Source organism: Dendronephthya gigantea, unplaced genomic scaffold (assembly GCF_004324835.1).
Source record: "Dendronephthya gigantea isolate DGI-Jeju-01 unplaced genomic scaffold, DenGig_1.0 000013F, whole genome shotgun sequence".
In the NCBI taxonomy this organism is placed as follows: Eukaryota; Metazoa; Cnidaria; class Anthozoa; order Malacalcyonacea; family Nephtheidae; genus Dendronephthya; species Dendronephthya gigantea.
Window position 1 is genome coordinate 2,144,241 of NW_021163023.1, and position 25,859 is coordinate 2,170,099.

The 25,859-nt window shown below is 37.9% G+C and overlaps 3 protein-coding genes across 3 annotated transcripts in view; 2 read left to right on the forward strand and 1 right to left on the reverse strand.

Annotated features, from left to right (window-relative positions):
- Nucleotides 1–23,679, forward strand: part of LOC114519435 (transcription factor SOX-2-like) — a 56,742-nt gene extending 33,063 nt beyond the window's left edge. Inside the window, exons 5-8 of the mRNA XM_028539560.1 lie at nt 10,471–10,533; nt 12,051–12,110; nt 20,312–20,385; nt 22,533–23,679. Coding sequence (XP_028395361.1) covers nt 20,339–20,385; nt 22,533–23,679 — 1,194 coding nt within the window. The 5' untranslated portion in view covers nt 10,471–10,533; nt 12,051–12,110; nt 20,312–20,338. The remainder of the gene's footprint in view (nt 1–10,470; nt 10,534–12,050; nt 12,111–20,311; nt 20,386–22,532) is intronic.
- On the reverse strand, nt 492–2,907 carry LOC114519670 (transcription factor SOX-9-like). The gene is made up of 2 exons (XM_028539846.1): nt 2,642–2,907; nt 492–1,958 (listed from the first exon to the last, which is right to left on the reverse strand). Exons 1-2 carry the CDS (start codon nt 2,670–2,672, stop codon nt 976–978), a joined length of 1,014 nt encoding a protein of 337 aa, XP_028395647.1. The 5' UTR covers nt 2,673–2,907; the 3' UTR covers nt 492–975.
- On the forward strand, nt 12,943–14,998 carry LOC114519669 (transcription factor SOX-9-like). Its single transcript, XM_028539844.1, has one exon. The coding sequence runs from the start codon at nt 13,103–13,105 to the stop codon at nt 14,231–14,233; it is 1,131 nt and encodes a 376-aa protein (XP_028395645.1). The 5' UTR covers nt 12,943–13,102; the 3' UTR covers nt 14,234–14,998.
- Nucleotides 23,680–25,859: the final 2,180 nt, after the last annotated feature.

A 25,859-nucleotide genomic window follows, 5' to 3' on the forward strand; every position in this document is an offset into this window, starting at 1 on the left:
AGTTGCAAGCATTTCTCACTGTTGTGCACAAATAATTGGCGACTTTGAAATTACAAGAAAATCTGCATGGTGTTGTTTGCGTTTTACAAGATAACTGGGTTGATTTTACAACACTTGAGATGCGGCCAGTACTATACCGGTATATGCTCTCGTGTTGTTTCTAAGGCAACACGGCAGGGACTGAGGCAAAATGTCGATTGATGAGAAATTGAACTGTTCAATATGTATCAATCTGAAGGCGAAATCTTTTGTGATCAGTTTCTCTATGAATAAGCCAGCTCATAAAGGAGATATTTCTTGTGAATTGAACACGACTCGCGGGAATTTATAACGACACACTAACGACCATACATACATCCAACAAAAACAGTATTGTTTTAGGATGAAGGAATTTCCATCTGGTATAAATATGTAATTTAGTTCTATCGAAGTATCGAGGCTGACAGAAAGAAAACATGTTGATATGCAGATTTTAAGCTAGGAAACATTATTACATTTTTCGTAAACCATATCACACGAGAAAACGTTTTTCATTTCCTTTCGTAAACATGAAACGATATAAAACAATGAAACCTCATTTCAACAAGTCTGGCAACAACAAAAATACGATAAATCTTTTGAAATACTCGGAATTTTATTGAATAATACCAACACACGTGTGTGGTTCATGGAAATATACAAAAAATGCGTTATTTACAATGGCAGCCATTCAAATTAACCGCAGTGCATTATCTAAAGATTTATTGACGTATTTTTACCACCAAATACGATATGAAATTCATGGCTACCTTTCAATATAAACTCCTAAGTTATCCGTAGTATGCATGAGTTTGAATTAAGTCTATGAATTTTATGGTTATTTTGTATAAATATTTCGGTTAAAGTATTATTATATGATTAGAATGTTCCCCTCCATTGTAATATTTCACAAACGTTATACATATACACATATATATAAATATAAATCTGTATGTATTAGACTACTGTCACTAAATTCGTGTACTGATTTGCAAGTTCCGTGTTGGTAATTGTGTTTTGAGTGTTTTGGAACGCTTGACTGCCCTGGAACGGGCTGGTCACAGGTTGTGTCACTGTCTGAGTGAAACTTAACTCATTGTAGTTTTGGTACCCGGTCAAATAGTTCGATAGCGCCGTGAAGTCGTTATTGTGGTGGGTAGGTGTGGAATAGGTAGGAAACGTAGGGTTTACGGGGGAGTTTGTGCTTCTAGCGGGAAGAAGACTGAGGTTATAATCTGGCGAAGGAGGCGGGGTAAGTTTCGTGGAGTACCCAAAGTTCGCTTTGTCATTTTCCATATCGCTTAACACGGACAACAGGTCTTCGAAGATCTCGTCTTGCGGCGATTCTGGTTCCATTTTAACGCCGGGATTCTTCGGAATGCCTTCGGAATAGTTCGTGCTGACGTGAAGTTGTGCGTTGTATGGGATTCGTGACATGTCGGGATTTCCCGGCAGTCTGACCTGATGATCGCTATTGTTCGTGTTTGACAGTCCCGTGTTCACGTTTGATTTGAGAAGCGTTAGCAGGTCGCGTTCTGACACGACGTTTTCGTTTTCATCCGTGCTCCCTTTTCTTGACTTTCGTTTCGGTTGAAATTTGTACTCGGGGTAGTCGACCTTGTGTTGCTGTCGGAGACGTTCGGCCTCCTCGATGAACGGTCGTTTCTCCCTCGCGTCCAGCAGACGCCAGAGTTTCCCGAGGGTTTTACTGAGTTGTGCATAGCTAAGATTTGGATACTCTCTTGCAACCTTTCGTCTGGCAGCTTGGGCGTAGATCATGAAGGCGTTCATTGGCCGACGAATGTGACTTTTGTCCTTGTGCTTACGTCGCGAGCATGAAATTTTGATTCCTGAGTCCGGGTTCCAGTCGGGAGTGCTGAATATTCTATTGACGGCTTTGTCTACGGTCGTGGTCTCGCTCTGCACGTCTAGTCCTTCTCCTTTGAAAGAATAAGTGATACACAGTTAGATCAAATGTTAAGATAGTAGAGCTAAAATCTGCTTTCAAGTTAAATATGTTCCTATTTAATTAGACTTCCTTGTTCAAGCAGGTGGAACGTGCTGTCATGTAGAATTATCATGTAGTCAATACAACCCCCGCCCAAAACCCTCCTTCCCCGACCTCCCACCCTCAGCGATGGTCTATCTTAGGCATACATCCCAATTTCCAGAAGGTGTATGGCTACCTGGTTTTTATATCCACAAATACTTATCGAGAAATTGTTACATGGAATTTCGCATTCAAATTTAACAAACAAGGCCAATATTTTTGACACTAATTATTATACGACGCCCGGTATAGGCACGCTTGTGAATTGCAACCAATTTTGATTGACGCTTAGTCGAAAAGCAAAGAGATTAGCATTTTGATGTGGAAATTTGCATTCACATATAACTGGAAATTTGTGCCATGAAGTGAGTGAAGAAGAATTAGATATTCTCAATTTTGAGTTGTTTTGCTTTACATCTACAAGCGAAGCGATCAGAAAAATCGTTGAATTTATCCTTGGCGCATTCAAGATTGCAGGCTTGATGTGTTGGTCAGCTCGAGTGCTATCTAATGGCATAGTTAAAATCCGTGCCCAGTTAAGATCAATATTTGGATAACAGAAGTGAAACATACCCTGTGTAGTCATTTCTTTCTTGGGTGCCATCAAATCGATATTGCGTAGAGTGAGTTATGGATGAACACCAAGGTTTTGAATGCGAGTTTATACCACTGTTTGACTTGGATGTGATGTTTGTGACGAGCAAACTCAAAAGAGTGTGGGTACACTCGCGTGGTCCATCATCATTTTATAGCCTCTCTTGAGCTCAGGCATTTCCGGAGGATGCTAGAGAAAGAGAGGTTCAAAATCAGAAGGAAATTAAATGCCTCTATCTGACGTCAACATCAACGTCATTGATGGCTAAGAGTCGCTAGCTTTTTAGTCGAGATGAAAAACACCCCTTTGTTGGTGACTTTAAATACGGTGTTCTGACCCACACGATTGAATTATATTGAAACTGAGACGAGGTGGTGGTATAAGATATCCTACATTCTTTAGTGACATGAGGTTTTTTAAAACGCAAGCTAATGAATTGGCGGCATTTCACGATGTCATTTGTGACTTATGCTTTGCTATACAATGACCCGTTATTAGCAAACATATCAGTTAATAAGGAACCATGTGGTTTAAGAATTAACTTATCCGTTTTTTATAAGCCAAGTGCCGTCCAGGAACGATGTCTCAGTATTAAGTGGTTCAGAAATGACCACGAAAAACAAGTGACTTCAAGAAACACGCTTTTGTAGTTGACCTAAAATGACTTAGTCGCTTGAATATTTTATCAAAATCAGGAATTTGTTGCATTGTGGCTAATTTTGGCTTTCTCTTTGTGTTGAATTTATCCGGAGTGCTTTCCGTGTTTGTCATGCAAAAAATCTTGCAAAGCATGATTGACATTCAACACGAAATTAATTTGAAAAACACGTTTTTGTCGATGACTTTCAATGCTTTTTCCCAGCTTAATATCGAAGTGATCTCGACACCTATGATCTGTTAATGTCTGTTTAGTCTTTATGCGACTTGCTCTCTCTCTCTCTCTTTTAAGTGTGTTACGGGTGTACGAACATGTCCACAAACAATTGAGTCAACAGGCTCTTTTGATCGACACTGACGTTTGGATTAATTTCGAAAGAGATGTCGCATAAAACGTGTGTGACTAATAACAGGTTACATTGTCCAAAACAGCACGCTACCTGTGTTTTCGTGTCAAGAAGCGGTCTATTATCGTGCAGTAATTGTACCCGAATGATGGGTGCCCACGTATTTCACTTTTGTTTTGCTGATGTCGTTCTGTATCTAGGCATAATGTATATTGGGTATATTTATAACACATATTTCTACTGTAGTGACACTTCCGTCGTAGTTTCCGCCTGAGACAATAGTCTGAATAGCCCAATAGCTGTATTCTTTTCTTCTCCAACAGGGGGAAACGTAATTACACTGCTATTACCCTTACATCTTTAATTTCTTTCCAAAATCCCAAAATCTTTCGTGTGCTTCGTCAAGATATGATTATAGTCATTGTGCTGGCTGTGATGCGTGACCTGATTAGTTATGACTTTCCAGAGAAAAACTACAAATTCACAGGAAGAAAGGCTTCTTTTTACTTGGTAGAACAAGGTTTTTGCTAAAACAATGTTCTTAGAGATATGAAAGAGATATTTCAATAAGCATATTTTTGATTTCTGATTAGCTTTGCAGAGCATTCTTGGCCATCAAGTGACATTGCAATACAACAAGGTTAAGGGCTTGGTATACACCTTATTCCCTCTCCAAAAAATGGCTAATTCAATCCTTTCTAGACATGTTAAGGATAGAAGATTCTGTACCACAATATTGCATATCTGTAGATCAGTATAAGACTAGACTTTGAAGTAAACACTTAATTAATGGGATGTATTAAACTAATTTACTTTATTTATATACCCCTTTAAATCGAACAACTTTGCAAACTGTAGTTCTCCTTTGGAAAATGACAATCGATAGTGTAAACTGTTCCTTGTTCCTGTGGAGGAAGGACTTAGGTGATTTGGGGTAAATTTGATCACGAAACTCTATTACCTATCTTGAATATTTTTAACAAGTCTTTTAGCTGTACTGTAGGGAAGTGGTATTTGAAAAATTGCAATCTAAATTGATCCATTCAGTATGAATTAAGTTGGTTGATTTTCTAACGGTTCTTTTTGTAATGCTGCACCAGCATGCATGCAGCCAGCCTGGTGAAATCATTTACATATTACATGGTTATTACTTGTTGTAAAGCCCCCTGTTGATAATAAAATGTATTTTACGACTTCTAATTGATCTTTACGAGAGAAAGATATGTTCCTATTGACGCGCATGCACGCAACTGCAGCTGTGGTACTTTCATATCTGTATATGGGGAAGTAACGCCCTCTAAATATAGACTTAATATATTCAAATAATAGGCACGCGTATCTGTAATTTTCTGCTATTACCACCGCAAGTCATATTTTCCTTGCACAGAGGAACTAAAACAACGTTTGATAACAAGTTGATATTTAACCATCACAACAGGATGACCAAGGAATGACGGATGTTAGAATTCATCTGGTTGTGTGCCATGCCGCACATGATGTGTTGTATGCCATTGGGTGACATTAATTTATGTGCCCATGACATGGGGTGGACCTAATAGGAAGTTATGATTATAATTGATTTGTCTGATCCCGTTCGAATAAAAAGGGACGAATGGGAATTCGGTGTCATGTACAAGAGTAAAAAAAACCCAAATTATACTGTTTTAGAGAAAGTCCACCGTTAGTTCAGATGGACTAGCTATTAAAAACGCAGAGAAAAAAAAATTGGCGCTTCGATTTCGCCACTCAAAATTTCGTATGAAATATATGTATTGAAGATTGCATCTTTTTTATTGGGCGTTAATTCGGTGTTGCAAGATACCATCATTCAGCCTAGTTCAACGTTAATTGTTTTGTTTATAAATTTTATGCATCTTTCATATACGATTAAGCTGGAGATTCGAGATTTATGTTATAGCAAATGAATGATGCTTCAAGATGCAGAATCTTATCGATGTCTTGAAATGACAAACCCAAGAGAAATGAGAAATTTTTCAGTGCGATTGCTGTGGATAACATGTAATATTTCGTTTGAAAATGCACAGAAAAGCCTTTGTATATACACACACATACATACACACAATCCTGAGTGGCAAATTTTGCATTTAAGCCTCATCAACTGAAAATTCTGGCAAAGAAAGTTCTTTCGCGGCATTGCTTCTCAAAATATAATGTAATTGTGAGACCTTTGTTAGAAGATTTTCAATTTATCATGACACGTCTAATGCTCACTCGAACTTTCGTAATTTTTGACATGATTTGAAGAATGGTCTTTATAATGGATCAAACTTACTCGTTACTCATGTGGAAAAAAGTGAATAAGTTCAATGTAAATAAAGTAGATAAAGGCTTTAGAAGTTGGGAGAGATATACAAAAAATCTGTGTATACAATTCTTAAGTGATGCTCAAGCTTGTCGTTCTTGCAATATACTGCAGCTTGATCAAGAGTTTGTGCCGAAATCATTGTACCAAGGATTTAAATTTGATCTCCCAAACACGAAATATTTCCCTCGGTTGTTTAGTTATGATGTGATTTTTAGTAGTTTAGTGACGTCACAAGCGAATTGTCCTACAAATGATTACAATACGATTTAAACGATTTTCCTTTTCAGACAGTTCCTTAGGCCGAAAACTATCAATATAACCATGCAGCACAATATAACCAGCGCAATCTTCCTACTTGGCCTGCATTGCCCATGCAACAATCCAAGATGGCGGATTACAAAGTGAGCTCATTGCTTGAATGTTTCGAGAACACGCCATAGAAGATATGAGAAATCCTTGATAAAATAGCTATGAGATATAAATTTGATGAGTTCTTTCAAATCAGACAAGGAATATTATTCATTGCCAATTCTGCAGCAACAGTATCGTCAATATTACAGCAAAAATCAAAACACTTTGTTTAAGGCCCTTTGTGTTCAAAAAGAATACACTTCGCTCATAATCATCCTCATTCTTTTGTATATTTTGTATCTATATCGCTTTTACAAAGTTCTCAAGAAGTGAAAGCATGCACACAGCCTGCGTTAAACATTTTTTGGCCTGCTTTATAATGAATCCTGCATTTGGACCAATTCAAATGTTATCGCATGAAAGAAATACCATGTAATAGATAGAATATCTCAATGAATTATCAAGAAACTTCTCTATAAAGTCTTTTACTTGTTTGTGTTTAATTTGAGATGTCAGGAAGGATTGAAGTGTCGATACTTCATCTTTGGAATGGTCTACTCAATGTTCGCTTGATCGAGTTTAAAACTGCGAAAGAACCGTTTCATTCCGAAGTAGTTTGTTTCCTATTTTAACGATTACCATCCTGAGCATTTTGCTACAAAAGCTTTTATGCCATAATTGGAATAATTACTTGAGCTGAAGGCGAAATTAGGATAAATATTCTTCAGCAAACACGCAAACTGACACGTTTGGAGATGACAGAATTGGTAATCTAGAAAAGTTGAAGTGTTCCTTTGTTTTACTTCGTCTCTTTTACCCCATAACAATGTTGGCTGCAATAAAGATCAATTTAAATTCGGGTCAACTTTGCTCAGCACAGCTCACTATAGCCCTGATCTCTCCCTATTTTGAACTCTAGAAGAGCAGTTTGGCTATATGAAATAAAAATTGTACCATACACGTTCCATGAGTTCATCCTTAAGCATTCAAAAAGATGAATTGGAAAGAATTCAACTTATTACCGTTTAATTGCGTATACGTTTGTCTCAAAAACTGACTAAATCTGCGTACGAGTAGCTAAGTATCGCCCTTGAAGATGTTAGGTGCTTTGTAATGTATCATGCACTTCAAGAGTTCGAACACAAAAGACTTTATTTAGTATTATCGTGTTTATGTTTGTGAAGAATTCGTTTGCATTGATGAATTGTAGAATGGAATTTATATCATTCATAAAATGTATACGTGAATGTGATTTGCTTCAAAAAGCCAGTTATATATAAAACTGTTTTGTGTTGTACATAATAGCACAAAGTCTGGAGAACATATTCGCTAAACTAAGCTTCTTCCTCGACTTCACCACTGAATTGCGTACGTTGCGTTTGTTATCAAACCTACACAAATCTGGAATGATTTCAAAAATGTGATATCGTGATCAATTTCAGCCCCCCGACATTTCCCCCATCAAAACTTCCTACCCACTCCCCCACAGAGTGTATTTCATGATAATCCCACAGATATATACCAATTTTTTCTATCATTTTATCGCCTAAAACGCGACAAAAGTTTCTGATTAAGCTGAAAGTTTGTAAAAAGCGCTTCATTTCAACGAAGCATGCCAAGTGTCTTTGACATCGCAATGGGTGTAAGAGTAATTGATTAAATAAAGAACACATTTAGTTTTACTGAGTCACCTTGATCAACTTTCCGCAACGCACATGCCCGCTTTGCTTAATTGCCTCAACCATAGACCTTGGCTTATAGTGTAATGAACTCTCTAACAACCTGCGTATTTTTTACTTTTTTTTTCATACTAATCTGTGATCATTATATCCGAGTTGCAGGAACACACACCCTATAACTACCAACTAATTATCATAATTCAAGTTAGGTCTTAGATATATCGATCTAAAAACATTCTTTGTAGGAAGTTTTTTGTGTTATTTTTATCCTGAATATTACTACCCATGATCCTTTATGGGTTGGGCGTAGTTTAATACAGTTCAATGGTGTAATAAACAGATTCTGAATATGAGTAACACTGTAGTTGTTTAAAATAATGCGAAAGCCAAGAAAACTATGTCCATAACTCTAGATGTTTCCTCTATCAGTTCTTCCTAGAGGTCCAGTGAGGATCATCTTATTGATCCAGTGTTACTACAGTCTACTGGAGGAAACCTAAAATAACTCTATTTATACTGGATAGCTCTAACAGTTCTAAACTGTTCTTCCTAGAGATCCAGTAAGGATCATCTCTTATTGATCCAGTGATACTACAGGAAGAAACCTAAACGCTAAACAGAACTAACTTTATTTTACTGGATAGCTCTATCAGTTCTAAACTGTTCTTCCAAGAGGTCTAGTAAGGATCATCTCTTATTGATCCAGTGTTACTACAGGAGGAAACCTAAACTAAACCACAGTGACTTCAATTTTTTTTTATTGTTGCAAACGGTCCTTTCTAGAGATCCACTTTTACTACAGACAGAAACTTTACTAACTTTATCCATGTATATACTGGATAGATAATGATGCTGTGTTATACAAAGTACAATTAAGCGTAAATGATGGAATTGATGACTTCAGTGAAGATAACACTTGTTCAAACGTGCTGTTATTGACATGAACTAGTGTTAGTTCAGGATGCCTTTCTTCCGGTGTATATCGCCCATCTTTGTCTTGTTTTAGAGTTCCTTCCTGCTTATGTGGACTTCCAGACCTTTCTCAATATGTAAAATGAATACGTTATTTACGTACAAGAAGCAGGCGGATAGTGTTTGTTTAATTATCTGGTTATTTGTCGTATTGACCAGGCTGTTTAACAAACAGGATATTACGAATTAGTCCTTTGAAATACTGTGAGAAAATCCAGTCAAATAACAGGCATGTTTGTCAATGAGTTTTACATCGTCAACGACCTGATTTGGTTCCTGTACATGTAATGCCCTGTTGTCTTGTTATAAAGCTTACGAACTTATCTCAGTTGCATATGGGGAGATTGCGTTGGATTTCGAGACCCAATGATTTGTAATTCAGCCTTAGCTATTAGATATAAAGGAAATCGCTGTGTGTAATTTCTTTGGATTGCGTATTGTGGTAATGATCACATTCGCTTGCTGTGGTCAGCACAACATGATACACAAAATAGTTTATTCCTGTTTGTTAATAATGCTTGCCAAATAAAATCTTGACACTTCACATGCAGCTATAAAACATGTTTTGTATTCTTCGTCTTTCATTTGGGTTTTTAATGCTATTTTTATATCGTTATTTTCATTCCTTATCTTGAGCTTAATGATTTGATTAACATAAGACTTGAAATGATTTACTTCATATTTCCGATCCTATCATGCATTGTTGCACAGCACTCACGATTGAATGACATTGATTGAGTCTTGCTTAAGAGTTTACGAGCTGTATATTAATTAAGACAATCTTTTACCAGAGCACTTTTCATCTTCACCCTTCCTCCTGTGCATTGCCTGTTTCTCAAAATAACCTGCTTTGTTCTAAAATGCCCCTCATTTACAACGCCTTGCCTTCCCTTAACATACATCAGATTGCAATGATGACTCTATAGACTATACCCTGCATTGTCTTGTCGCTTTGCCTTGCTCTCCATACCTAACCTTGCCTTGAAATACCTAATTGCCACCATTCAATCATGACATTCCCCACTATACCTTGAAGCATACGTGCACATCTGCAAATCCTCAAAAACTTGAAAACAAAAACACTCGATTTCACTTCTTAGTATAGTACTTGGAAACATTTCCAAAAGGCTTTAGTTTCTCCAGTGTTCTGTGTGAATATTCAAACTTTGTTGAATTTCAAAGACTGCGCTTTCATATTGAGTGGATAGAGCGACGTAGTTTTCTTACAAGTGCAAGTATTTCAACGTATTTTAAGTAGTGCTATAGACTGTACGCCTTTATAGATTCGACAATACCTTTTGTATTTAAGAAAGCTTTTTATTCACCTGTTTATTTTGCCGGTCATTTTGGAAGATATTGTCGAAAATCTTAATAAATTTAGTTGAATATAACAAGATGTAATTCTTCCTCTAATCTTGTATAGTAGATGGATTGAAATTGGTTTTGTTAAATTGAAGTTTTTCCCTTTTTTATAGAACAACTGACTGTTTATTCTGGGTCCTCTCTGTGGTCTGGGTTATAAACAAAGAGATGAAAAGGTAAAAAGATATTAAATAAGGAATATTTTGAGAATCAAATATTTGTTAATCTTGGACACAGATGCATGTTTGCTCATAGGTCTGTGACTACACGTCACTGGATGTTTCATTTCTAAAAGCCGGAAGCTTTTGTTCTGAATATTAGCCTTCAGTCTGGCCACCCCTCCCTCTTCCTGCCGATTCTTTATAATCATTTGAAAGCTACGTGTATTATATTCCTATGTTTATTATATTTCTGCACGAATGTATCTCTTTCCCCCATCGATTTGAATAAACCTGCTTGCGCATTCCAGTTGTTAAGAGGTCAAATTTTGAAACTATTCGCCGCCATCTTAGTTCTCAAGATTCAGCATTCCGATTGTCTCAATGGTAACTGGACTGTCCAGGTGTGTTGCTGATCTATATAGAGTCAGTTCAGATGTACTGAAACATTACAAGCCCCAATCTTTTTACTCAGTTTCAATTCCTGGCTTCATTCCCTAGGTAATCGCAATCATAACTGCAATCCTTGATCTCAAATCCATCTGGTTATATCATGCAGCATTTATAGCCCTATCAAGCCCTATAAGGCTGTATGGAATAAATAGAGTTTTTCGCAGGCCAATTACGTAATCCCATCTAATCTTAACACACTTGATCTGATAACACACTTAACCTAACACACTTAATCTAATCGTCTAGCATTTCAGATCAGGGATTTGTGATCGGGTCTACTGAGATAATCCTATACTCGAGTCCTTGAACCCCAAGATTAGGATTCTAGATTAGGATTCTAGATTAGGATTGTGGTGGTATTGGATTAGCGATATATCCTGTCCTCTTTCACCTATTAACAGGCAATATCAGTGGGTTATATGAGCACCCGAAAAAGAACCTATTCTCAAGAGTAGGATTATGCTATTAAGATCAGATTAACACTGCATATCACTGCTTGATCTTATGACTTTGTATCTGTAATCCGATGTTTGTCTAAAGACTGGGGATTCCAATGGATATTTGAGGTCCCTCAGGGGTTCCTGTGAAGAAATAACACAGACTGACAGAGCAATACCCGCATTGCAAAATAGTGGTTACGGCACTTTGGCATATACAGTATCCCTATGACCCTTATTATACAAGATCTCTATGACCCTGCGTTCGGATAAAAATATGAATTGAACGAGAGGGGACTGGATCCAGAATTGCTACGTCTAAAGACCGAACAGTCCAGTGTTTATATCAGTCCCTGATCAAACTCTAGCTAAGGGTGATTTTCCACTGGAGTCGCTTGCTAAATATTAGTATGATTTCCTTTGTACTGAGAGCTATCAAACTGAATATCAAAACTCAAAGAAACCACTTCACTGTATGTGAAAATCCACCTAAAAGTTTGACTGTAAAGAAACAGAAAGTCCGGGTTCCCTTTTCTTGAGTAGAAACTTGCAACAGGAATATCTTTGTCTCTGCTGCGATTCAAAGTGTCAATATTCGTTCATATTGCTTGTTTCCTTAATGCTTTATAAACCATTTTGTCTTAGATTAAAGAAAGGTCACTTCCTGAGGCATGTGATCGTGTAAAACCTGAAAGACACTCACATGTAAGTATAAGTATATGTTTGTGTTTGTGTGGGTCGACTTTTTTCCATCCCTCAGCTGCTGCCGACGCACTGAAAGTCACCTATTGTTATTGTTTGGGGGGACACCCTCAAAGTGGCATGCTTTATGTCAACAATCATCGATCGAATGCGAAACACACGCAGGAAGCCAACATGCATTTGTGCTAAATTTAGTACAACTTCATGTGGATTCTATTGGTTGCCTTTTGTTGTTTCACCTGAGTCACCATCTAAGTGAAAAGTTTCAAATATTTCTCATTCATTAACGCGCCTTTATCAAAACCATTATCTCGTTATGCTCCGAAAATTTTGAATACCTTTATCAGCAATTGTTTTACATATTAACTTCACAACAGGCGATTTCGCACAAAACTCTTAGCTTTTTCAAAAAAATATAACGTCAGTTATACTATAGCACATGTGATCTGTTCAAGACCTGTCAGAATTTGTACAATAGTTGAGTGAAAATTATTGACGGAACTTAGTGTTTTACCGCAAGATCCTTTCAAGATAAGGCCTGTATATTGTTTGAGTTTATCTATTGTTCATAGCATTTGAATTCGTGGTAGATATTCTCACATTCAAGACTTTCGATTACTTGGAATATTCTTAAAATGCGTGGTGTGTATTTTTTGCATGTTTCCGTGCGTTGTATACGTATTGTGGTATGCCCTTGAATCCGTTACGTCACATGATAACGGTATCTCTTCTCTACCATTGGCCGCAGAACTCTTATCAGCGCGACTCTGAACCAACCACAATTTTTACACTCAATTTGACTTCCTGATTCCGACACGATCGCAACGCTTTGGGGGCTCTGATATGCTAGTTGACCACGGCACGCTGGTCCTCAGTGTTGACTCAACCTGGCGTCTTAATTGTATGCTGTAATATTTGTAGCACAAAGTTTTCTTAGACCGAACATCACAAAGGAATTATTATACTCGTGAATTGAAAACTCTTTATTCGTAGCAATGGGTAGCAAGGCGGTTAACTTTGAAAAAACGATAAAACAAGAAACGCATTTCGAAAGAAACGACTCCGCGAAGGCAGATCAACAGGATCAGAGCGAGCTCGGGTTGGCCATAGCGAAGGCTGTCACACAAGTTTTAGAGAGTTCAGACTGGCGTGCCTTATCCTTTCCACTACAGGCAAACTCTGCCAAGCATTCCAAGGCAAAAAATGCCGTGAAAAGGCCGATGAATCCGTTTATGCTGTACGCCCAGGCGGCTAGAAAGAAACTCTCAAATCTTTACCCTGATTTGAGTTATGCAAAGCTGAGCAAAACTTTGGGCAGGATTTGGAAATCTTTGGATCAAAACGAGAAGCAACCGTTCATAGACGAGGCTGAGCGACTTCGCCAGAAACATAAAATCGATCATCCCGACTACAAGTTCCAACCAAAACGGCGAGAAAGAAAGAGGACACATTCGCCCAGTAGGGAAGCGTTTGAGAACAATAAAATAAGCACTGGAGATGTTTTGAAAGTCCTCAGTTCAACTGGAAACGCCAAACATCACGAGTCGCAGAACCTGTGGGCACAAACTATCCACAATGGCATCACATCACGAGGAAGTGCAGTTCAGCACAATGGTGGACCACAACAACAGGCAAATGGTGCTGTATCGTCTACCCCACCATACTCAGGAAAAGTCAGTCCTGGGCAGAGAATACCCAAGATGACTTCGAACATACCGTACGACCACAATCCACAAAATCCAATCACAACAACAAATGATTTATCGTCATTCTCCTCAAGGTACATGTCCATGACCCCTCCACCGCCTTTGCAGCGAGCCACGACCGCCAGCCTATTCTCACCGTCAACAGCATATCGTATTCCTAAATCCCAAGCGCAGAATCAACCAGCTTCATACCCGCACATGAGCGAAATCCATAGTTACCCACCGTCGACCGCGATTCAGAATTACCCTAGTGATCTTTCGTTGGCCATCGGGAATTCGTTTCTCAAGTGCTCCTCTCCTCTGGCACGATGTCCTCCGCATCTCACACCAAATGAGGAACACCAATCTACTAATCTGTTGACAGGAGTTAATCAGATCTTAAGAGATATGTTTGGAAATGACAAGAACAACGTTATGTAAACTTTCTTTACGTGTGCTTGGATTTCAATAAAGGCTTTTGGTTCGAAGTTTACAAACAGTACTTGAGTGCAAAGGACATTAACTCCGCCAAAAGGTTGCCAAAAAATGCTATTTAACGGAGTTTCAACAGATTTTTAAGCTTTCGATGCATTAAGGCAACCTCACCATCCAATGACTGGCATCGTGAATTATTTCAACCAAGGTGTTGTAACATTGTTCCATCAAATTGTTCTATAAACAGTGCACTTTGAAATGCCTCAAATTGAATTGTGTGAATATTGAATTGTACACTACCAAACAAGACACTTCTAAGTTCAAAATCTCGTTGAAATTGATAACGTACTTTTTAGACTTGATTTATATTATAAACTGTTTATTTTTAAGCCTATAGACGTACAGTATACAAGATATTCGCTTTCTCGTGTTAGGAACCTTACTTATATGGTTTCCCAAGATATTCGTTAGTTTGAATTCAAATCGACACTGCATATCGCCTCCATTCTTAGGGTTATAGAAAAGTAGGAAATCGTATAATTTAATTTTGTATAAATATGTTTTTATTCTATGTAGTTTTTTAGGTCGGTCACATAAGCCTACCACAAATTCCATAGCTCTGTCACATACGCCTATCACATCATTTCATATCCTGTAGTTAGGTTTTTACTGCCAAACATCGCTGTATATTTTAACAACTCCACAACAATTTTGTAAAGAATTTTCACGAATCATGACTCTGCGTTTAAATATATGAATTTCATTTTTTAATGGAGTATTTACTATTCTGATATCAATTTCTAATACACCCTATGATACTATAGCTGTAACCCATACATATGATGGTCTACTTTAGTGAACATTCTACTTAATAAATCTATCGTGGTTTAAAGCTGGTAGATTCTTGCATTTATTTTCGAGGATAATTCGATTCCAGCAATATGCAATTGTCTAATTTTAACACTCTCTCTGTCCGAGATGAAAAGATGTTCATGTTAAATAGCATGCGTTGAGTACCATATCTTTACGTTGGCCTGATTTCTTCCTGTTTTGGATCATAAAGGGATGGTAGTTGAACGTGCATCGGAACAATTCAAACACGAAACAATCGCCTATATTCAGAATAATCAACATCCCTTCATACAACACCCACAAATGTATCATTTCCTATGTCAACATTATTCATTGTCAGTTAGCGTGTGATCCCCTACAAACCGTTTCACCTGAAACTAAGTTTGTTTGTAAGATTGTTTGCTTCCAAACATATATCGCGACCTGCACTTCTTTTCAGCAAAGATAACTCAACTATTTTTCCCAAAGGCAAAATCATAATAAATTATCAAGACTATTGGGTTCGTGAGGCGATTATTGAGTTCGTGAGGCTTATTACTTCGAATTTATTATATTTGAAACAAGCAACAATATAACATCCCCTATTCCTAAACTCCTCTAATGAATGCATAACTGTGAATCGTCAAAACACTTCGAAACTTGAGTGCAAGTCTTGTGTACTAAAGGCAAACATCGCCTGGCCGTTTATTGCGTGATTCGAGGGCACATTGGAGTAATGACGTGGTCGTATCTCGTGACAACAAGATATCTCGGGGTATAATTGTATAGGAGTGAGACAAAACCAAGGAAATATCATTGGTAATAAACGAACTGGCAGCGTCATCGGAAGATTAAAATGAGTCAAATTGACGTGATTTGCGGACCAATATACGTATTGTCATCCACTGGAGTGGAACGTAGCTGGCTTGAAATAGAAGTATTAGTCTTGAAGTGAGGAAATAGGATGAAGAGAGTCCTTGATGCAATATTGATACATGCTTTGAAGCAAAATATATCATAGATCCTAGGGAGGATTGTTTTAGTTAGGTTAATTTTATTGGGCTTGACATATGATAAATAAAGAGCTTTGTGTAAGGCGTTTCGTTTGTATCCATCGATCAAGAGCATCGTTTTCTCGTCAAGTCTTAGGGTATATTTGAATCACATGAGTATTGTGATAAACCATTAGTGTGATTAATATCGATCAGGCGGGGCTGGTGGCGGGCGGTTGGCGGGCAGCGGGAGTTAATGCAGTAGATAAAGCCAAAACTTACCATCCGCTAACTTGAGAGAGAAGACATTTGCTGATGCTAAAGAATATCAAAAGACACACAAACAAACAATCGTCCTCTTTAATACCTTCAGCTCCTGAATGATGGAAATTACGAATAGCTTGATGGACATGCCACCTTGGAAATGTCAAGAAAGCCTCGACCTAGAATTTGCTCTTTAACAATAGATCAATATTATTCATTCATTTCAGGCGGTATTGTAGACACTACCCACATTTGCTCCCCCCCCCCTATAACCACATCCCCTACTTACCCCACCTCCCCTCCCTAACCTACCCCCCTTTACCTTTCGTTCGTGATATTATTTATACCTGATAGTGTAATGTTTTTCTAACAAGCGTGACTGAGTGTTGTGTTTGTGAATAACGCATGAGCATTACGTTCACACACGCGAGGATTACGTTCGCACACGCGAGGATTACGTTCGCACACGCGAGGATACTCGCGGAGGATGATTGCGTAACATTGGAACGAAGAGTTAATCCAGTGCGACGTTCGACGTAAGTTCGTGTGTTCCTCGGTGCATTCTCGTACATTTTCGCCCGAGGCTAACTTAACCTGTAATAATGGGGAACCAACCAGGAACCATCAAAACAACTACCAACCAACACTCAGCCAATCAACAACCAACTAACCAGGCAACACTCAGCCATTCAATAGCCTGCTTACCGGCCAACACTCAGCCAATCAACAGCCAGCTTACCAGCCAACACTCAGCCAATCAACAGCCAGCTTACCAGCCAACACTCAGGCATTCAACAGCCAGCTTACCAGCCAACACTCAGCCAACCAACAGCCAACTAACCAGCCAACACTCAGCCAACCAACAGCCAACTAACCAGCCAACACTCAGCCAACCAATAGCCAACACTCAGCTAATTAACAGCTAACCAGCCAACAATCAGCCAATCAACAGCCATCTAACCAGCCAACACTCAGCCAATCGACGGCCTGATAACCAGCCAACAAACAGCCAATCAACGGTCTGGTAACCAGCCAACAAACAGCCAATTAACAGCCAGCTAACACTCGGCCAAACAACAGCAAATTCTTACCCTTAATAATAAATTCTTACCCTTAGTAATAATTAACTTTTAACTATAGTTAGAAAAAGAACTGCCCAATTGCTTTTGTGAATTTTTGACTACGCTTTATTGAAACAAATGAATTTCCAAACAGCAAGGGCCCTTGAACATGTTTCAACACATCTTTATCTTGTTGATATATTTCCATGGTACTCAAATACCATGGAATAAAAATAGAATCCAGGACTACTTACCCAAGTAATTAATCAATATACAGTCTTAATGATGTATGAACAACAGATTTGGTCAATTTCAGAGTCAATGTTGATAAATTTAGATTCTTCGACTTGGAATATCGGCCCGTGTTCAGTCGGAATCACAAAAATGTGTCGAAAATGTGTACATCCTATTCTGTAAACACGTTCGTGTTACCACATTGTCGGAATTTGAAGTATTTTTGAAATTTGAAGTGTTTTTGTCGAGTGATAAAAGTCGGTGATAATTTTAGTCGTTCTCTTTAAAATGATCACAAATATGTTTTACAGGAAACTAGAAAGTTCTCGCGAAGGCCAGATTGAGATCATCTTTCCAACCCTTGACCTTGTTTACAATTAGCCATTCCCTAATCGAGCAGGATACTGGGTCTAGTCGCGAACCGCAAAGCATCTATGGACTGTTTGGAGGGACAGGAAAGGATAAGTCTGAAATTATTTGTCCCTCCAGTACCCTGCTCGATTGGGAAATGGCTAATATTCTATGGGGTTTTTGGGAAATGCCTAATATCCTAGTGGGAAATTTTTGGGAGGGAAAGAGTTGTATACAATATTACTGAAAACAAACATACACTGATGAGTTTGTTATTCAAAACTTGCCTATGATTGTGTAGGCACAAACACAAAATTGCACTCTAATTACTGCTCCAAATCACCAGAAATCTCCCGATAATTGCTAAAACATAGGAATTTAAGTTGCCATAGTGAAATCGTTAATTTTGTGTGTGGGAAAATATTAACTGCAGCTATTATCATTCTCAACAAAATCATTCGGCGCATATAACACTAGTATTGGACTCAAAGAATACTCTTTTCGTGTGGCAAAAGGATTCCTGAAATGGTTTTATGTGTCTTTGCATTGTTTTCTTTTACTTTAGTCCCCAATACTTGATATGTTTTTTAATCATTTCTCGCGAGCAAACTTTCACACATACTACCTCTCTACAAACTCTCTTTATACTCTTTTTCGATCAGGATTTCTGCTATTCCATCCTTTGTAATGGTAACAGACTTTCTGTGCTTCGATAACGACGTGTCTTGGGCCCACTCCACCTTCCCCTAGGCTTAAAATGAGCTTCCCACTCGTATTTTAAATGCCCACGTTCATCTCACACCATTTTAAGACAGTATGTCCTCGATGAAAAGATATTTGGAAAATACGTAATTACTGGATGAAAAGACAAATGTGGCCGTCAATTCTTAAAATTTTACCGTAGTGAAGTGACTTTTGAAGCAGAGGGCTCATAAGTTGGGTCAGAATATATTTATGTTCACAAATATAGGTTCATACTTACCAGATTATGGAAGGTATGCCTTTGATGATACACTTTAATTGCTAAAATTAATATATTAACATTTTGTAAGGTCACGTAGCAACCCTCGTTCGCTCTCGTGTGGCTTGCTGCGAGCTTTTAACACCTCACTGATACACCACATTTGTAAATACCGAACTACTGGTCTTATCATGGAGCAGTGTAGTTTTATGCGGCGACGTAAAGGACTAAAGCTTTGCAAAGCCTTTATAAATGACAATGACATAGTTCTACTTACGAAAAGACAAAATGTTCCAAGACCGTTCTTTTATAAAAGATAGAAGACAAAGAAAGCATAATTTCTCTTTGCCATCAAACCTTCACTTCACACGTTTTCTTTTAAAGCTAAAGACAATTATTAACAAGTTAACCTGACTACTATGCTTTGCGTGCATATGCTTATATTCTGCAATATATTTAATTGTTTAATTTCTCCAATTAAGAAAGAGTAAAGACATAATATATATATGGTTATGCTGCAGTCTTTCTAGACTATTCTGAGATACAGCATATAGTACATAGGCTCATATACATTACACTTTTCCTACATACATACAGGCTACATTAAAATATAGGCTATTCGATGCTTCTTTCTTTTGAAGACGTGATTATGGTGTATTGCATATTTAGCCACCCTAAAGCGATTTTTAATAATTATGTAAAGAGACTGCCATTATTTTTCATTGCATTCAAATTTATAAAACTCGTGGTATAGTCTTCCCACGTACGTGCTTGTTTGGGTGTGGTTATATGTTGTCTGTTGCCCTATTGGCGAAGATATATTGTCAGTGGGTAGTCTAAGCGTGTTCATCTTAGTAAAAAGTATGCTCTTAACAACGACTGTCAAGATGTTGCTGTTAAATGCTTCGTCTGATATACCCGTCGCCTATGGTCGAATCTATTACCTCGGTGGAGGTGTTTCGTAATACTTTATGCAGTTAACTAGTGCACTAACTTACAACTAAACACAATCTCGACTTTTGTTCCCAGCAATGCTGACTTGTTTCCCATCATGGCTAAGTGTTTCATACACGACTAGCAGTGAACTTAGCGACTTTGAGCCTTTTTAACTTCCTCGGTTGTTTAGCCCCACTAACATCAATAGCATAAAACCACAACTAGCTGTCACGACAGCGCTGCTATTAAAATCACTCTCACTCGCCACACGTTTTCACAAATCAGTTCGACATATTTCTTGGGGACACATCTGACATTCTGACAAGTCTCGTGATTCAACCCAAGTTCAGGAGACCCGCCTTATTTTTGAAGGTCATATTTTTCGCCCTTTGTATCCACTTCGCCTAATTTCTAGAGACCCCGCCTCTAATTTTGTATCACGTCATATTTTCAGGCTCGAGGGTCTCTCGTATGATGTAAGATGATGGCAGTCCTTGGTATGGCAACCGAGAAAGACGACCATAAGAGGTACTAAAAATATCATCATTTTTTAAATGCGGTACATTCCATGCATTATTTTCAAAACGGGTGACATTATACAGTATAGCGTTTCTAAATATGCCCCTTGGATATAGAATATAGTTAAGTACTTGCATGTCTTACTTAATGTTTACTTGCATGTCTTAAAATTACTTCCATGTCATCCACATTTTCTAAGCGTTCTCTTTAAAAGCGGATGCAAACATCTAACTCGGTCTAAGCTGAATCAATATTTTGAAAATATTTTATCCTCCTGACCGTGTGAACAGGACGCTATATGCAACGTTCAAAGAGACAAAAAGGTTTTTAAAATCGCTCAACAACACACTACGATGTAACGTTATACCAGCTATGCAAATTTCAAGCCATTATAATTATGAATCTCTTCAAAAATTGATTGTTTTCACTGGAAATCAACACCAAAACCAGCCCAACAACTATTCCTGTTTCTGCAAAGTATAAATTTTGATGCATTGAAAAGTTAAAAGAACCCTGATGCCCTCATGTTAACTCGCCTGACCGAGCCTCGATCTCGGGGTAAAAACGTCGCGAAGTTTCATTTTAGCAGCAGCTATGAGCACGTTTCTTGGGGCGTTGTTTATGTGCAGTGCGAGTCTTTTGTCGTCCACAGAACATTCCGATGACGTTTGTCGTAAATATTGTCTTACGATGCTCTCAGGTCATATTAAGAGTTTGTGTTCGCAGTGTGTAAGCTAAATTTGAAGTGGTTGTATGATTTCCTCTTGAGGTTATGGAATGCTGCCAGTTGAAAACTTATATCCTGCAACAAATTGTTGTAACCAAAACTCAAACTAACGTATCATATTGCCACCGAAACCCTTATTAGATAACATTTCAATTTCCAAAGCAAATGTAATAATTGATCTTAATATAGCATTATTGAAAATACTTAACACAAAAGGGCATTTTAACGTTTCCTAGTTCTTTCATGAACACTTGCTCTTCAATGGGCTGTTTTTTTGCTGTGAAATTTCAAAAAATCGCACGCGGCGTGAGCGTGGGTCGAGCATTACAGTTAGAGGCAAGTTGGAAGTGTTTTCAACTACACTTCGACACGAGTTCTCTTGCATTACTGCTGTAAGTTCACTGCAATCTTGTTCTGTTGCTAAGCGAGGCTCTTCAATTCTCTACTGATCTGAGTCTGTTGTGCCTTGCCACCGTTTACGTCAGGAGCCTATTTTAAAACCCAGTTCCCCCGAGTGGCATATAGACGTAACTGACAGTTCACCTTGGTGTCGTGTCCGGCATGAACGTAAAAAGGAAGTCAACAAGTGTTTGGACCTCATTCACGAGCATCAATTATATCACAGGAACTTGCCTACCCATCACAGCTCTAATTATAACCCATATCGCTGCACGGTGATTGGTTGGAACTTCCAAACGTTTGACAACCCCACGTTCTGACAGCATAAAAATAGACCAAAGGCATAATTTGGAAATACCTACATATTTGATGATATAGCTAACTTGAATACTGGTAAATGTACCGTGAGGTGGAAAAAAACGAAGTGGTGGCTCACTAGTACAGGAAGACTGTCATAATAAAGTACACCCGCAAGAGTTGAAATAAAAAAGTACAAGTGTTCGTTCGTGTGAAGAAGATAATGTACGTAGCAACGACTGCCAACTTCTTGTAGTAGCTATATACAATACACTTAGAGTGAAAATTTTGATTTGAAAAAAAGAACTCATTTCTTAAAACGTCCGAGATTTAGAGAAACAAGGGCAGAATATTGCAACTGTTAAGTTCGATAAATTATTCTTGGTTGTAAACTGTCACGATTTACGAACCTCTCGAGGACAAAGGAAGCGCTTGCAGAGCGCTGAAGAGATCTTAGTTTAAGTTTCCATTCAAGCATAGTGTAGCAATTCATGGAAAAAGTAACGAAAGTTGACGTTCTGTGTCTTTAGATCGTTCTGCGAAAGATCCAATTCGTAACAATAAAAATTATCGATTCAATTTCAGCTCTGAACAAAATAGCTTTGAGCTCATTTGACAGCTCGTGTGCGCTGACAAAAAATTGCATAATCAAAACAGAGCGAAGGAACTGAGTTAGGGATATTATACGTGTCATATAAGAAGTTTACCTTGAAATATTTGTATTCCTCGTTAGAATAATGGCCGAAGGGTTAGATTGTCGAAGTGATATGCTGTCAAATTCGGATCTCAATGATGTCATCTCGAAAACTGTGAATCATGTTATGAACGAAACATCTGAGCTTACGAGTGAAGCTCCGAGCTCGAGCAAGCGACGAAAGCAAAACGACAATCAGGTTCGCCGTCCTATGAACGCGTTCATGGTCTACGCTCAGGTTGCAAGAAAGAAAGTGGCGGGAAAATATCCGAACTTGAGTTATCGCAAGTTAAGCAAGACGCTGGGGGAGTTGTGGCGTATGCTAGATGACGATGAACGTCGTCCTTTTGTGGAAGAGGCCGAGAGACTACGACGCGAACACAAACGAGCTCATCCTACTTACAAGTTCAAACCTCAGCGCCGAAGAAAGAAAGCTGAGAAACAATCCGAGCTAGAAACGGTATCACAGTTTGGTGTCGGAGTGATGAATCCTAACCAAACTAGTTTGATGGCACAAGAGACAGATTACACTAACGACGAGTTTTGCTCGGCAGGGGATGTCTTAAACTCCCCTTATCATTCCCGTAATGATTCTGCTGCAGTGTCCACTATATGGCCTTTCATAACAGGCAATACGAGCGAGTACCATCGTCTCGACAGCGGCTACAATATCAGTTCTACAAGAGGATTCCCCAGTGCTTCAACAATTACTGCTAATAGCACTATTAGTTTCCCCCACACGAGTCAAAGACACTACATTAATCCCACGGAACACTCTGCTCAACACGATATGAAACTGCCCGGACAAGGATCAATGTTTGGAAGACCTCAAGATCCCAGCCATGGCAGGGTTGGCTCTCAAAATAACTCCATCGCCTCGCTGCCGGAACGTTCCAGCGATTATATCACAACAAGGGCGCATTTTGCTCACACAAATACTTCCCCTTTTTCCGAAAGTTATTCGCAAGCATCTTCTATCGAGAATTTGCCGTATACAAGCGATCGTTATAGCCTTGGAATTCGCGGTATCACCTCGTTCACCCGTCCTACGGGCCCAATCACCAATACAAATACCTTACCTGCAACAAACACGATGGAAACGCCATATACCAGAAGCATGTTTGCTGAATTAAGCTCAACGCAATCCCGAAATGAACCTATTTTAAATTTTATGGAGCACATATAATAATTCTTAAAATTTCTAGGATAAATCGAATTGTTTCTACATCAATAAACGTCTACGTTCATAGACTTCTTAAAAGATTCGCTTGCGTGAGATTTTACGAGAATATTTTTACGTGTATTTTATTATGAAATTGCATAGGCTGTAATTTTATCTCGCCAACACTAAGTGTTGATAATTTCGACCAAATTTGAACATCACACCCATTTCTTTAGAGTTTGAAATTAGCTGTACCAAATTGTACATGTTTTGTGGTAGTATAATGCTTGATCAACACGAAATGACACATACAGCATAGAAGCATGGAATATAGTGAAGGTTTATGCATGATATTTATAATTCCATATTGTATTTTGTTTCCACATCTATATTTTGTTCCCACGCTAATTGTACAAATATTTTCAGGATTGTGGTATCGCTTTAAAATAACCTCTAGAATAAAATAGAAAAAGAATTGTATACATATTTCAAGAATTATGTTTATAATTAGGCTATTATAAAGACTGACATTAAAAACTTGTCAAGAATACTGTACTGGGATGACCATGCATATTTCAACTTCGGAGTATAAAAAGGGCTTCTTAAGACTTAACTTAATCGAAAACAGTTTTAATTGAACGCACTTATTATTTTTTTTCACATCGCGATAATTCGAAGCCATTTCTAATCGTGATTTTGTCGTCTTTGTCGTTATCACCTGACGTTTGCTCTTAAACAAATTTTTTGGCAAATTTAAATTGCCCCAGGATGTGGGGTGCGAGTCACGCAATACTTCAACACTAGGTTTTATTTACCCGCAACCGTTTTAAGAAACGCCATTTTCTGTTTTAATTCTGAGTTGTAATTGTAATTTTTACTACCATAAGCAAACGCTTGCTGGTAATTTATAGTCCTTTAACCACTGCAGGTATAAACTCAGTTGCGCAGCCGTCGTTTTCAAAATAAAGAGGTTGTTTTTCCGTGACTTGTTCATATTTACGTTTGTGTTCTCAAATGTCGTAGCGAATTATTTTTTTCCAAAGGACCATATCACCGATTGTCAAAACAAGTAATGAAAACGGATTGAAACTGACCCTCAAAAACGATATCTTGTTGACAATACCTTTAATTTCTTCTCATCGTTGTCCAGTGCACTGTACAATAATCACGGATTATTATGTTCATAACATAATGATGATAAAAATTTTGTATAATAATGTTCGAAAAAATGCCTGAAAATCCTCTAATATATATATCTGTGTACTCTCTGTTACAATTAGACCTTTTAATCTGTAAGAAAACGATTAAGACATGAATTTTGACAGCTTCCTCTCAGAGAAAAAGCTGTTTGAGAGAGGGCATATAAGTTTGTAAAAGCAACCATTTCAGAAATAAAGAGTTTTCACTATTTGTGGATAAAATAGTGTAATTGATCAGGAAGCGATGAATATTCTCTAAACTAACAACGATTCATGTAGTTGAATGCAATGACTCGCTCATTCGAAACACTGGATAAAGATATAGGTATAGTATAGATGCTACTTGGAAAAAGTATGAAAGTTCAAATAATGTCCATACTAATTGCCATTTTCATACTATGGCTATAGTATGGAAAAAGTATAGAATATCCATACTAATCGCCATTTCCCATAGTATATGCATTTTGAAAAAAATTACAGTTAAATCTCCATACAAAAGGTCATTTTCTGCATGGCGTTGCCTTTTTGCTGTGATAATAATAGTCGTTGCATCCGTGCATGGTCAAGAAAGACTTTAATAACAGTAATTAGTCGTTATGGATATGCGTTCATATTGTAAAAGGGTCAAGACAATTATAACCGTAATTGTGGTAAATACTGGTAATTTGGATAATCGTGCAGTTTACTAGAGTGTGCGGTTTGACATGTATTATTCTGATTCAATTTTGCATGTTCACAAATGATTATATATATAGAAACTAAGCACCATTAAACAGCCATCATGAGCTATTAACATTTTTTCTTTTCCGGATGATTATATTGTCACTATGGCAAAACTGTGCGTGCAAATTCTCTCCTCACCGCTCCCATTGAAACTTTCTACCGCATACAAACGAACTTTTGAGGTCTTCTGTATCTGTACTTTCGCTTATTTTACAAATGAATTGAAGCTAGGATAGTATTTCGTTAAAAAACACGAGGGTAATATGGGCGTGTTATACCGCT